Here is a 15810-nt window from a genome sequence, read left to right on the forward strand (position 1 = left end):
TCCTTCCTCGTAAACCACCAACAGACTAATCTCCGTCACAGAGTCAGCTTTCTGTGAAAACCGCAACAATTTTAGTGACCCATATGGCCAATAATCTTCACTGCTTAGTGCTCTACTGTGCTCTTCTGCATTTTAGGATTTCGTCATGGTGTGATGATGGCTTCTTTTAAGCAGTTTATTTACATATTTCTTGGAAAATTGTTGAGATGTGTAACAGACAATAAAAGTTGTTCAACAGGGGTTACACACAGACTCACAGGAAGAAATAGAAGTATCACAGCAGATGTGAAAATTAAGTTTGTAGGGTCTGGAGTCTTTCAATAAAATCATCGAACAAGCAGTAAGAAAGACAAACAGGCAACAGGGATTTGTGGGAATCCTTTGACATTCTGAAGAACATTATGAATATCAAGGCAACTTGAGAGGAGTGACCTGTACTTATACAAAGGAGATCCGGAACAAACTCCAGCTGAAATGGCATCAGGCCCCAGGCATTTCGAAGAGTACACAAGAGGGAGTTCAATGTGGTGGGCCAGAAGAGGATGGCAACGAAATTCTCTCTATTAACCCCAAATTGTACTGATTTGATTAGTGCATCCATATTTCTAAGACTGGATGACCTATCTTAAAGAGCATTCGTTTTTGTCAACCAACCACTAAAAAACTAAAACAACAACAACAACAAAAACTTAAAATTTTGGACATACTGACCAATATAACAAAGTATTTGCCTTCACAAAATTCCATGAGTTCAACTCATTTCACGACTTACACTTCAGTATTAACTTCTCTTAGAAAATTATTTCATCTTAAATATACATGCTCATTATTTTGTATACTTTCCATGCTGTAAAAATAAATATATTAAAACTCTTGGTATAACACAATCCACTCAATATATGAAGCTCTCTTCACTAATGATGGAATTAAATGATGCCAAATTACTGAAAATGTGTTCTTCCAAAAGCACCATCTGGATTCTTGACAGAGTATTGGCAGCTGGAAACTTAAGTTCTTGAATTTAACAGTACTCTTGGGCCTCTAATCTGGTTAGTCCATCAAAAGCTATGTTAACTAACAAAAAGATATGCTATGCTTTAGTTATATAGCATTCTTTTGTCTTTTATTTTTAGAAAACAATGCTAGCTATTAAGAGCCATACATGAAATTTTCAATCATTCACCATAATCTGTCTAATATCATTGGTCCCTAATATTTTGATATAAAAATTCTAATATATATATAATGCAATTAATTCATTCAACTGTATTCATTTATCAAAACTCCTAACCCCATAAGATTTGAGATCACTTCATTTTTTTGTTTACTGTTATAAGACCAGCACCTCGAACAGTGCCTGGAACATATTAAGCATTCTATGAATACTTTGAACATATGAACAAACCCACAACAAATGAATGAATGAATTCATCTTTCTAGCTCCTATATTGAGTTCTGCTACTTGTGCATTACTTGTGTTTTTTCAACTAATTAACTTAACAAGTAAACATGAGATTAAAAAAAATTAAATATAGCAAAGCAAACCTTGCTCACCAAGTATGAAGAAATGTCTTCAGGCAAAAGTTGAGCTAAAAGAGTCTCATTGATTATATCATACATGTGCAAAAGTTTCATCTCAAATTACCTAGGAAGGTTTTAATTTCAGCTTAACCGTATTTAGAAAAAGCCTAACCATACATAGTAATGTTTTAGCAAATTTTATTTATACAATGACTGTTGTTTTCCACAGGAAAAATGAAACAGGAAAAAAAAAGAAAAAAAAAAACCTAAAGCAAATATATTTTGAGTTTTTTCTAAAACAGAAGGAATTTTATATTGAGCAAATCTTAAGTAGAAATTTCTTAACTAACTATTGTATACTATGAGTTAATAAATCAAGGTCCAAAAAGTTATCTGAGCAAGGTAAGAGAGAAGGATCTCCAGATTTGGCATATATTATGTCTCCTGACTTTGCAAGGTCAAGACAAAAATAGCATTAAAAAAGAAAAGAAGAAGAAATAGCTTTGAAAGGGAAAATTCAGTATTGCTACAGGCCCTTAAAGAAATAGTTTAAGAACCAGAGTTTCGAAGCTGGTCCTCAAGATTAAAAGTTCCAACATGAAGATTCCAGATCTTGTTTGATCTCTAAGAAATCTATTTAAAATAATTAACTTCAAAAGACGTACATATAAATAATGTTAACTACTTACATTTCACTCAATGCCAATTATGTCTATTTAACTAAATTTACATTTACACTGTATTATTGTAAAAAGAAAGCCAAATTATTAATAAAAATTTAGACAATCTTGGCACAGTTTTCCCAAGACAGGTAAAAGAATCTTGACTCTTAGAGTGTACTTCTCTAGTGGCTGTTATTTTGGTCCGTTGCCCTTTGGCAAGGTGAGGCTAAAAATAGCTTTGAATTCTGGCTCTTTGTTTATCTTATTTTATTTTTTTAAGATTTTATTTATTCATTTGACAGAGATCACAAGTAGACAGAGAGGCAGGCAGAGAGAGAGAAGGAAGCAGGCTCCCCGCTGAGCAGAGAGCCTGATGTGGGGCTCCATCCCAGGACCCTGGGATTATGACTTGAGCTGAAAGCAGAGGCTTTAACCCATTGAGCTACCCACGTGCCCCTTTGACTGTTTATTTTAAAGATCTTGGCATTTATTTTAAAGATCCTTCCCTCCTTTCTTAAATATGTTAAGACAATTAATTAGGATTAATTCCTTGCTAGAAACTATTCTTATATTGTCTTAAATGCTGAGGGCTATAAAGAACTGAATTTTTCTTATACATCTTATTTTCATTGATTTCTTTCTGGGTGCTAAACTTAGTTTAAAATTCTGAGATATTTTATATGTAAATTTCTTGGGGTGCTTTTAGTATAATCATGGCCCCAGTAAGGACTTCCATTTAAAACCATAGGCTTTCTTCAGATACACTAACCTCATCTAACAAAAACAGTTTATATTTTAGCTCCCTTGTTAGTCCACAACAATTTATATTTACATGTCTTATAGCACTTACATAAGACATGTACAAAAAAAAAAAAACTTGTTCTAGCATGGCTATTTATTATTTTTAGACTAACTCCAATATCTGTTAGATTGTTAGTTTCCTAAAGGCAGGGACATTGTTTCATTATATTATGCACTGTAGAACTAATCAGAATATCTTACTACCTAATAGTATCAACAAAACACAGAATGGAATCAACTATTTCATCAAAATCATCTGTTGCTTTGACACATTGGTGAAGATGATCTATGATCTTTTTTGAATTGCATTTTTCCAAATCCAAACAAAACAAAAAATGTAGTTATTTGCATATATCTTATGATTCTACATGTCCAACACATGCTTTTGTACAATTTAAATCACTTCCACAAATTCTGTCTACCAGCGTCTAGGAAAATAATCCATGGCAATGCCTTGTAGACTGCATTTGATTCTTTCTGCCTGGGAGAAATTTTTCATAGTATATGGGTTTTCATCATTCAGTAATCTGCCGATTTATTTATTATAAATAAAGTTGATTCTTATATAGGTAAATATATAAATAAAGTTGATTCTTATATTTAAATAAATCCATGAACATAGATTCTGAATGGAAGAGCAAGAGAAAATTAAAACATAACTTTGCAAGTGGGCTTTGTAAGTGTCAGGACTTTTTTCTGATCCCAGATACACAGTGCAAAGAAACCAATTTTCTACTTTCTCACAGAGGAAGAGTAAATTGAAATTTACCACTTGCTGAAAAGAACAAGCAGCAGGTCAATGAGACCTCTCTATAACAGGCAACCAAATAAAAGTCAGTGGGTGCAATTAAGAGCATTGAAATTTCAAGGGAACTGTGTGTATCTTTAAATAAACAAATCAATAAATGGTACTTATTTTGTGAGTTTGAATTGGTTCTAACTGAGCTAAAATGATCCAAGATACCAGATTGTTTAAATATTTTAAACCATTTTTTCTCTAGTTCAAACTAAGCTACATATTATATGAAATCTTTGTAATATTTTTATAATGAAATCTCAGTATATATTCTATTAACTAGTGAACTTCCAAAAATATTTAATTTCAGATTTTACATTACAGTTTGGCTTAGACTGGAAACCCCACAAACAGATTATGAATATTATAAAAATAAGATACCAAATAAATTTGCAGGATTTCACTTGAAGAAAACAACCAAATAATGAACATTTATACCATCTATATGTTCTAGAGTTCATAAATGACTTATACTTTCAAGTACAGATATTGTGTAGTCTTTTGATATCGGTTCAGTGATATCCTAGACCAGACCTTTGAAAGCACAGCATTAATTAAGCCAATGGTGTTTCTGGCCTTTACCAGTTGGGGGTTTAATGTACAATTCTATTTGTATGCAATCATATGTTTTGTAGATATTCTTGGTAAAGGAGATATTTTTCTCTTCAAATACCATTTCAAACATGACAAAGAATCTATGTAATAAAAGAAATATTCAGATATAAAGCAGTCCTTTAGAAAACTTCCATTTTGAAATTAAAAAATAAAAGCTCTACTTAGTGCCATTATAAAGTAGATGTATCTAAAATGAGGAAGAGTTAACCTCTTGTAATTTTAGCTAACAGTCCCTTCTTAACTTCACATTGATTTTCTACCGAGTAAAGGAAAATGGAAGTTTGAAGGAAAAACCTGTTAAATGGATTTCAGTAATACTGAAATTGAAACGACTTCAATTCTATTAGTGTGAAATCCTTTGTAAGGAAATTTAAACTCTAGGAAGGTTGAGATTGTTAACAGTATCAGTAAAATAGACCTATAAATATAAATTCAGGTGAAGGAGAAAATATCTGACATTAAAACACGTAGAAAAGTTCAAATATATTACACAGGCAAATCTGGAGTAAAAAGCCTATGTAATAGTAGATGGGTACCCTTTATGTGTCCCTTTTTAAACTTTATAAAAATTTTCAATCACATAGGAAAGAACCATATAATAAACACTCACATAATCTGTTCTAGCTTGATCAATTACAGTTTGTTATACTTATCTGTTTTTACCAAAATATTTATGTAAATATATTACAGATATAATAACATTTCACCTCTAAATATTTCAATGGGTAACTCCAAAAAAGATATTATCCAGCATAGCCACAATATAATTTTCACAACAAACACAACTAAAAATAGTCCCTTAAAATCACAAATACTTAATCTATATTCAAATTTACCCAAGTGTTCTAAAATGTCCTTTATAGCTTATTTGCTTTAGTCAGAATCCAATCAAGATCACCAGTTCAATTTATTGTGATCTTTCTCTTGTCTTTTAAAATATGTAACAGTTTAAAAAACAAAAACAAAAACGTGTAACAGTTGCTTCCTTTCTTCCACTTGCTGCTCTCAGAGATCAGACAAGATGTTCTTCAAGGTACACCGTTTTCTAGATCTGTTAGATTGTTTACTCATGTTGTTATTTAGCAATTTCTTCTATTCTCTGTAGTTTTGCATACAGACTATAGACCTAAAGATAAATCAGACTCAGGTGAAACATTTATGGAAACTTCCTGTGTAGGAGGTGGTAGAAGCCAGAAGAGAGATAACTTATGGGAGGTTGTACTGGTGGGTTGGTGACTGTGTGGGGAGATTTCTGTGCTGCAGATAGCATTGTAGTTTGTTCTAAATGGTGGTTATACATAACGGTTCACACGTGAACATTAATCAACCTCTGAGCTTTTAATTTGAAAATGTATTTTACATTTTTGAAGGAAAAATGAATATAATACATTCTTCCATTCTGTTGCATCATTTTTCATGATGTACATCATGCTTAGTCATCCCAATACCATTGCTAGAATGATCACACTGAAGCTGTGACAGACTTAACTCTCCTTTGTAAATTTACATATTTTTCCCCCTTAGGAACAAGTAATAATTTGTGAAGTGATGCTTTGGTGCCATAAAAATATCAAATTTACCTTTAGTCTTCTATCATGTAACAATTTTACTAACCATTGATGTTCCTTGCCTAAATCTATTATTCAATGCCTTCATTATGGGTAGCAAAATGGTACATTTCCTTCTATGATTTTTCAAAGTTCATCTACAAATACTAAAGCAACTATAAGCCACAACTTGTATGTATCAATCAAACTATAGAAAGACATATCTTATATGTGTATACATGTATACATACAAGAACATGTGTTTTAATTTCCCTTCTTATGATACCTATTATATTATACTTTTATATTTTACATTTTTTATTCAATAATGCCTTATGAAAACTGCTCCAAGTCTTTTAGTATATACAACCCCAATTCATCATTTTTATTGATACAATCATTTATTCAACTATTTTTTGTTTTTCCCACTTTATGTGTCTATCACAATCTTGAAATTTTTATATACTTGTGCATATATGCTTAATCCTTGAAGAATACAAGTACTTTAAACATATTTTTGACATTGTCAACTTACATTCAATTAAAAAGAGCCATATGGAACCATCCACATTTCCTCTGTCAGAGATTGAGAAAACATTTTTACTTTACTCAGCTATTACAAAGGAATATTTTATCATTTACTTTGCCTGAACAATAGTTTCAGAACTTTCCATTGGTTTGCTGAATATTTCATTGTATTTGTTTGTGATTAACCTGGACATATCCCTTGTTTTTCTTTTCTATGATTTATTTATACCTTTGACTCAGTTGATAGGGAATCTCTACAAACCCATTGTATAACGGGAGAAACTTGGCATGTCTTATTCCATATTGCTTCGATTTCCCTTGCTGCTATGACCTGTAGGTTAGAAACTTCTGCTTAGCCTTGCATGTAGGCACGTTAATCATAGGTACAATTTGCAAAAACAGCTCTTTACCTGAAACTTAGCTCACCTGAGGAGAAAGGGAAGTAACCAGAGCAGTCATTATCCCAATTCCTTCAAAATTGAAGAATGTTCATAACTCAGGAGAGATTGAAACTCTGCCCCACAGGGTTAATGAGGTTGAAACAAGCAGAAAATTTAATGCTTGTTTTTCAGAGAACAGTTTCCCCCTAATCAGCTATTGTGTCTCTTCAGACCCCACTAACAAATCCACTGGCTATCTCTGCAGAAGCCTGACTCAAGGTCAACTGATACGGTTCCATTTTGTGAACAAGCAAGGCTTTGCATTGCTTATCTAAGATAATGAGCCCAAGACCCCATTCGATTTATACTAGCTCTTGGAACCAGGCTCATAGCCCCCTCTCCCTGTCCTAAGTTAAGCTCCTCATATCAGGGGCTGAATTTTGTCTCATTCTGGTGTTAAGTTTCCACCCCAAAGTGAACACAGGATGTATGTTTCATATACGTTTGCTCAATGAGCTTACTCCATCTTTCCTCATAAACAGAAGCGTCCTCCCCCTTTTCATCAATATGTTTATTTACTTTACATCACCCTTCATCTATAATTCTTATCTATGTTTTGTTTTTTTAATTTTTAATGATAAAACTCTTTAAAAGAGTTGTCTGTGCTTGTCCTTCTCAGCTTCTGCCCACCTACCCTCTCACCGATAATAGCCAGCTGGCCATATTTTTCGAGATCATGAGTAACCTCTTTTGTTAAATCCAGTGATGATTCTAAGCCCTCATCTGACTTGACCTTTGAGCAGCATTTGACACAGTCCATTCTCTGAACCTCCTTGATCACTTCTGCTCATAGGAGATAAACCTTTTGCTAGATTTCTAGATTTTCTACATTGCTCACTCATTCCTTTTAAGGCTTTGTTGATGCCCCCCTATTCTGCCTGAGTATATTAGAGTGCCCAGGTACTGTTCCCAGCCCCCATCCCATTATAACTATCCTTATTCCTTGGTAAACTCACGAATTCATTGGCTCTAAAATCATCTATACATTCCATGATCCCCATATATATATTTCCCCCCAAAGTCTATTCAATCACACCAGTCAGAGTGGCTATTTTAAATACAAGCCATACAGAGCACCTGGGTGGCTCAGTGGGTTGAGCCTCTGCCTTAAGCTCAGCTCATGTCATGATCTCAGGGTTCTGGGATCAAGCCCCGCATCAACTGGGCTCTCTGCTCAGCGGGGAGCCTTCTTCCCCACCCCCTATTCTGCCTGCCTCTCTGCCTATTTGTGATCTCTCTCTCCGTCAAATAAATAAAATCTTTAATAAATAAATAAATAAGTAAATACCAGCTATATCATGATATCATTCTATCAAAGTTTTTAAATGACCTCCTACCGTTTCATCTAGAGTCAATGGATTTAATGATATCCTGCAATATCGTACCTGCTCTGGTCTCCTTCTTGCCTCTCTGACCACATCAACTAGTATGGACCTCTTTGCTGACTCTGCTACAGGCCCATGATATTTGGCCGTTTATTTACCAAGGATAATGTTTCCTCAGGATCACTGCTTGCAGTTCCCTTTGCCTGGAATGTTCTTCCCTCAAATACTTCAACATTCATTTCTTACTGCCTCTACACCTCCGCAAAGAGTTACCCTCAGCGAAGCCTTATGCAAATACATTTTGCCAAAAAAAGAAGAAAAAAAGCCACCCCACAATACTATGACAATCCCTATTCATTATCACACTGCTCTATTTTTCGCCAGAATATTTTTTTCATTTTCATTTTCTGTGTGTGTGTGTGTGTGTGTGTGTGTGTGTTTTGTGTGTGTGCGTACATTTATTTCTCTCCCCCTCCCACCAGGGTATACATCCCCTGAAAATGTGAGCTTTGTGTATTTACAGTTGTATCCTGAGAGCCTAAATGAATGTCTAACACATAGTGGGTGCATTAGAAACATTTATGAGATGAATACATGAATGCAAGCAAGATTGGGTCAAAGTGTAAAAAGTTTTTGGTTTTGGGAGAAAGCAATTGGACTTTACTTAGTCACCAAACTGGGAGCTCTCATCGATATTTTAAAAAATATTGACATATTATGCTTTAGAATATGCTTTAGAAAGATTAATGTGGCACGCTGTCCAGGATGGGATGACAGGCAGTGAGGCTAAAGAAACAGGAAGAAGAAAATTCTGCAATGTTTTATTGACTAGGAAGAATTGAACAAGTGGGTTATTCAAATATTAATATATATAGGCAGAAAGACAATTCGAATGTGATTTAAAAATCCTTACTGAAATTTTCGATAACTGTACTAAGACGTATGTTTTCATGGATTTTTCAAAATTGTGTTTTACTTTTGAGATCAACATTCAGAGCCAACTTCCTGAAATTTTTGTGGAGATTAATATCTCCCTGAATCTCATATGGTTCAGGAGTTTCAAAGCATTTGATAAAAGTATCTATGGATTAGTTTTCTTAACAGATCTGCCAGGGTAGCACAAAACCTCTGATTTCCAGCAGCCCACGCCCTGCTCAGACGAGCTCTCGTTGACCCTTTCTCCTTCCTTCACCTCCGCGACCTCCCTTTTAATTGGGTTTTCAGCGCTGACGACAGACATCTGGTTCTCAACCTGCCCATTAATCTGAGGGCTGCACTCCTTAAACTGATAAAGTCTAAAGCTCATCAAAGGGCAACATTTAGATGAACCCACGGAAAAGCTTTTATTAAATAAAGGCTAGAGGGATCCTATTTAAAAAGATAATAGAGCTGTCAGTTTTCTTGATAATTAATGTACTTTTCCATAAAAATCCAAACCCAGGTTATTTTTGTAAACCAAAACAAATACATATGTATGTGTATATATATATATACACACACATATATATATCTGTGTGTATATATATATATATATATATATCTGTTTTTCTTTTAGTGATTTATTTTGTAAATACAGACTATGTGCGTGAGTGTTCTGAATATTTAAGTTCTGTGGCATATAGCCTGTGCTCACAGTGAATGCCTACAATTTGAATAAAACTGAGGTTAAAAAAAAATGGTTAGCGTATCCCATAATATTAGGTGTCTGTAATATTTAAAAGCTCAGTCTCCTTCATTTTCATATGTCATATTTCAAATTATCCATAGGGTAGAATTTTCTGAAAGACAGGGGACACAAAGAAACGAATGGCAGGAGGCATTGGTTTCCTCTCTTGACAGGCGTCTTGAGAAAATATAAATAATTATTAGCTAATTGTAACAACACAGTAAGATTTCTATGTGCCTTTACTTGCTCATTTCAATGCCACCTTGTTTAGGCCGCTATCCCACTAGAAAAATGCCATAGTCCCATTGCCACCCTGTAGTTTAGTACCTGTCTGGTTGTCTGACAGTAAAACCTTCGATATATGCCAAACTGCTATTTCCAAAATTTGATCACATGCTCATGTCATTCCATAGCTTAAAAACCTCCCAGTGGCTCCCTTTTATAGGTCCAAGAATATAAAAACTCTTTTGATAAGGGGACTCATTCCAAGTCATGCCAGTAAATACATAATGAAACGTCTTTAAAGATTCCTGAATGGACAATACTGTTTTATACTCACTCATAGGCCATTCTCTTTTTGGAATGCCTGTTTTGTTCTAGTTTAATTCTTATCATTTTTGCAACAAAGTTCAATGATCCACCTCTTCCGAAAAGATTTCCCTGACCCTGAACTCAATATATGTGTTCTGCCACTGGAGGAACTGTCCACTGTCCACTTTGACAGGTGTCTGGTCAGATCTCCTTCACACCTTGGTTATCTTATCCTTTCAAAATGTTTACCTTGTCCTTCTTCAAAGTCGCCCTGCTCCTTAGTTCCTAAATCCTGGCACAGTAACTGACATCCCAGTAACCACTGAATGTATTTTTGAACCAACTGAAGGTAGTATACTTGTTAATTAAAGGGAAACAAAAATTCTTGGTAAAAAATTAAATGATAAGAAATTTAATTAATTTGATAATATGATGCTTTTAGATTGGTGCCTGACAAATAGTAAGCACCCAATAAATGTTAGTTCCTTCATCTGTTTATTGATTCAATAAATATTCCTTCGTTATCTACTATGTGTGAAGCTCTGTTGTAGATGCTGAGGACAGAGCAGTAAATAACATAGCTGAAAATCCTTCATAGAACTGACATTTTAATAGGGGGAGACAGGATATAAGCAAAGTAAGTAAAAAATAAATAAGTAGTTTGCTCAACGGTGATAAATGTAAGGGAGCAAGATAAAGTAGGGGGTGGGTTGAGGAATTCCTGTCTGAGGGGAGTGGCCGTTTAAACAAATGAGGTCAGTGGAGAAGAAGACATTTGAGCAAAACTGAAGGAGCTGAAGGGGGTGCTCGGAAGATGCTGGGAGGGAAAGACCCAGCCAGAATGAACAGCGAGAGCAAAACCCCAAATTTGGGGCATGGGGATCGAACACAAACGCGGAAGAATGTCTGGCCTTGCGCAGTGGGGTGGTAGGAGATCAAGTCACTGGACACAGTGACGGTGTGGAAGCCAGAATCATGTAGGAACTTTCAGACCATTGTTAGAATGTTGGCTTTTACTTGAAAAACCACAGGAAAAACATCGGGGGGAAGGAGTCGGCTGACTTTGGTTTTAAAAGCATCACTCTCCTTATTCAGACATATTCCTAGTTATCGTGTCAGTAGGAATTTATACTTTAGCAATGCACCTATTATCTCATTATAAAGGATAAATTCAATTTTTTATCTTTTCACTTAATCTCTTTGCGATTATCTACTACTTCTTTGGTTACGCCTTGTAAGTGTCATTTGCTGTCCACTTTTTTTCTCAGCCTCTACCTATTGGGGTGGCCCAGGGCTTATTCTGTTTTCTTCTGGTTCTTTTCTTGCCCCTGTACCGGTGGTTATAAACTAGGGGGGGTGACTTTTCTTGCCAGTGGATACCTGGAAGTGTCTGGAAACAATTTTGGTTATTACAACCAGAGGAAAAGAGATCCTACAGACATTTAGTAGGTAAAATCCAGGGAATGTCTTACGATGCACAGGAGAGCCCTGACAAGAGAGATTTTATCTTGCTCAAAATGGCAAAAATGTTGAACTTGAGAAACCATGCTTTATTTATATTCCAGTGGTGTTCATATCTTGATAGCAAAATTTAAATCCCATCAAAACCGTGATGATTTCCTCATTTCTATCCCCATCTTCAACTCTCACCTGTGCTCTAGACACATAGAACCTGTTGCCAAAAAGCAAGTCTATAGACATGCCAAACTTAAGATATCTAAAACGGGATTTCCCCCCAAAGCCTAATCTTTTCCTAGCTTTCTCATCTCTGTAAATGGCATCATCATCTGTCCAGATGCCCAAACCTTTAACTGGAAGCCATTCCTGATCTGTTATTTCTCTCATAACCCAAATCCAAAACACTAAGTGCTGCCTTTAAAATATGGGGATGCCTGGGTGGGTCTGTGGATTAGTAACGTGTCTGTCTTTGGCTCAGGTCATGATTGCAGGGTCCTGGGATCAAGTCCTGTGGGGAGCTCCTTGTACAGCAGGAGAGCCTGTGTCTCCCTTTGCTTGCTTCTTCCTCTGCCTGCCTCTCTCCCACTGCTTGTGCACTTGTGCTCTCTCTCTCTCTCTCTGGCAAATAAATAAACAAAAATAAAATCTTAAAAAAAAAATGTTCTGAATCTGCTCAATTCTCTGTACCTCTACCACTGCAAACCTAGTTTGCCCTAAGAATAAGCCAATGACTTCCTATCATTTGCCTTCCACCTTCTCTCTCAATAATCAAGGGGGCCCCACACCCACGGTGGCCAGGGAAATGTTTTCAAAACATAAGTTGGGTCATGTCCCTCACGTGCTCAAAGCCACCTGAAGCTTCCCATCTTTCTCAGTATGAAGACCGACACTTCACCACCACCTGTAAGGTCTTGCCCGCTCAGGCTCATATTTGTAGACATTACTCTCTAAATTCATTATAAATCTCTCCTAAATGTTATGTGCTCCCTACGTGCTTCCTCCAAAGGCAGCCTGCCGCCCTACACCACACCGCTATTTCCTTACCACCACCCTTCTTCCGCCATCTTTCCTTCTAACACCACTTTCTCAGGTTTACTCTCTTGCTTACTCAACTCAATAATATTAGTTGAAGGAATATTTATATTCCTTATATTCCTATTTTTTCCTATATTCCTATATATTCCTATTTATAAAAACAAGTATTCTAGAGATGTCTTCATTAAGATTGTTTCTTCTTCTTTGCCTTCTATATATACCTTGTGTCTAGTGTTTACTCTGAGTAAATATGATTAATAGCCATTTTATTTTATATTTTAATCACTTGATAAAGAACAAACTGGAGATGATAATTTACCCAAATCAAATCATCTTGCATGTCTCTCCCATGAGCCAGGTCTGTGGCAAGTTCCATAGAGGATATTGGATACTATTCCATGACCTTAAAGCAAAAACTATTTTTTACTACATTTTTGCTATCAAATTAAATGAGATTAAATTAAATTATAATTATACTTCAACATGAAAAATGTAAAAAAAATTTTAATAAGGAAATTGAATTTTCTTATTAAGATAGACTGTAACATTTTAATCCTACATATTCCCCATAGGAATAGTTCCTTTGCACTTGATAGTTAGAAGGCTGCGTATAGTAATCACAGCCCAGAAAATTAATTGCAGGCAAGACGAATGGAAGTAGCAGCATAGATAAAGAGTTACTGAGAAAAATACACTTTTACAATTTATTGAGTGCCACGCATTATAAAAGAATTTTCAAACGGTGTCTCACAAACTTTTTGTTCGTGACAATGATGTCATCAAGCAAATTTGTAAGGAGAGGACAGAAAGCACAGTCAGTGGGCAGGATAAGGCTCCATGTACTCTCCAGAGTTGGAACATCTGGTGAGGCAAATCAGTTGCCAGCTCCCAGTTCTCCTGGTCTGGAGCTTGCTGTACTCAATGCTTCACCTGGGAGAGGGGCAGTCTGAGAGAAGGGGGGACAGTCTGAGAGAAGGTGGGACAGTGATGTTCAGTGAAGCTAAATTCAGGTACAAACGTGCTTCCAGATGTTTCATATCTTCCTGCAGAGGGATGAACATGAGAAAACGTTAATCCATGTGGGTGTGGGTGAAGTGATTAAAGTTGCCTAAGAAAGTATATACAGAAACCCTCTTTCTGTATATATATAGTTGCATGAGTTCATGATGTATTTTAGACATTAGCCCCTTTTTAGATTACGTGAAAATATTTCTCCCATTCGGTAGGTTGCCTTTCCATTTTGTCGATGACTTCCTTCACTGTCTAAAAACTTTTTAGTTTGATGTAGCCCCATTTGATTATTTGCTTTTGTGGTCCTTGTCTGAAGAGAAAGATCCAAAAAAATATTGCTAAGGCTAATGTCCAAAAGCTTACTTTACCTATGTTTACTCCTGGGAGTTTTATGGTTTCAGGTCTTACATTTAAGTCTTTTATCCATTTTGAATTTATTTTGCATATGGTGTAAAAGCGGTCCAGTTTCAGTCTTTTGCATGTAGCTGTCAGGTTTTCCTAACATCATTTGTTGCAGAGACTATTTTTTCCTTACTGTATATTCTTACCTACTTTGTCAGAGATTAATTGACCATATAATGTGGGTTATTTCCTGGCCATCTATTATGTTCCATACATCTGTGCGTCTGTTTTTATCCCAGGACCGTAATTTTGATTACCATAACTTTGTAGTGTAAAGTCTGAGAGCACGATGTGTCCAGATTTGTTCTTTATCAAAATTGTTTTAGCTATTTGGAGTCTTTTGTGGCTCCATACAAATTTTAGGATTATTTGGTCCAGTTCTGTGAAAATGCCATTGGTTTTTTGATAAGAATTGCATTGAATCTGTAGATTTCTTCGGATGATATAGATATTTTAACAATATTAATTTTCCCAATCCATTAAGACAGAGTATCTTTCCATTTGTTTGTATCATCTTTGACATCTTTCATCAAAATCTTACAGTTTTCATAGCATAGATTTTTTTACCTCCTTTGTTAAATTTATTTCTAAGTATGTTATTCTTTTTGATACAAATAGAAGTGAGATTTTTTTTTCTAGTTTACCTTTCTGATAGTTCATTGGTAGTATACAGAAATGCACCAGATGCCTGTTTATTAACTTTGTATCCTGAAACATAACTGAATTCATTTATTAGTCCTAACAGTTTTTTGGAAGAGTCTTTAAGGTTTTCTATCTATAGTATCATGTCATCTGCAAATAGTGACAGTTTTATGTCTTTCTTTCCAATCTGGACACATTTTATTTATTTATTTACTTACTTTAGCTTTCCTGGTTACTGTGCCTAGGACTCCCAGTACTATGTTAAATCAAAGTGGTAGTAATGGACACCCTTGACTTGTTCTGATCTTAGAGAAAAAGCTTTCAGTTTTTCACTATTGACTATGGTGGTAGCTGTGAGTTTGTCATATATGGCCTTTATTATGTCGAGGTACATTCGTTGTACCAACTTTTTGAGAGTTTTTATTATAAATGGATATTGAGTTTTGTTAAATGCTTTTTTCTGCATCAATTCTGCACCATAGTTTTTATTTTTCATTTTGTTAATGTGTGTATCACATTGATTACTTTACAGGTGTTAAACCTCCTTGCATCCCAGAATTAAATCCTACTTTATTGTGGTGTATAAGACATTTATTTTGTTGTTGGATCCAGTTTGCCAGTAATATGTTGAGAATTTTTGCATCTGTGTTCATCAGGAGTATTGGCCTATAATTTTCTTATTTATTTATTTATTTGTTTATTTTTTATTTTCTAGTGTTTTTGTTTGATTTTAGTATCAGGATATTGCTGTCCTCATAAAATGAGTTTGGAAATATTCCTTCCTCTTCGGTTCTTTGAAAATAATTTGAGAAGAATATGTATTAACTCTT

General features: G+C 35.1%; 1 protein-coding gene across 1 annotated transcript in view; it reads right to left on the bottom strand.

Moving 5' to 3' along the window:
* Positions 1-9316: 9316 nt before the first annotated feature.
* SLC4A1AP (solute carrier family 4 member 1 adaptor protein) overlaps positions 9317-15810 on the bottom strand; it is a 53236-nt gene continuing 46742 nt past the window's right edge. The window contains 3 exon segments of the mRNA XM_032317563.1: positions 9317-9514; positions 13856-13968; positions 14126-14246. Of these exon segments, the coding sequence (XP_032173454.1) occupies positions 9317-9514; positions 13856-13968; positions 14126-14246 (432 nt within the window).

The sequence above is a fragment of the Mustela erminea genome, chromosome 17 (assembly GCF_009829155.1).
Source record: "Mustela erminea isolate mMusErm1 chromosome 17, mMusErm1.Pri, whole genome shotgun sequence".
Taxonomy (NCBI): Eukaryota; Metazoa; Chordata; class Mammalia; order Carnivora; family Mustelidae; genus Mustela; species Mustela erminea.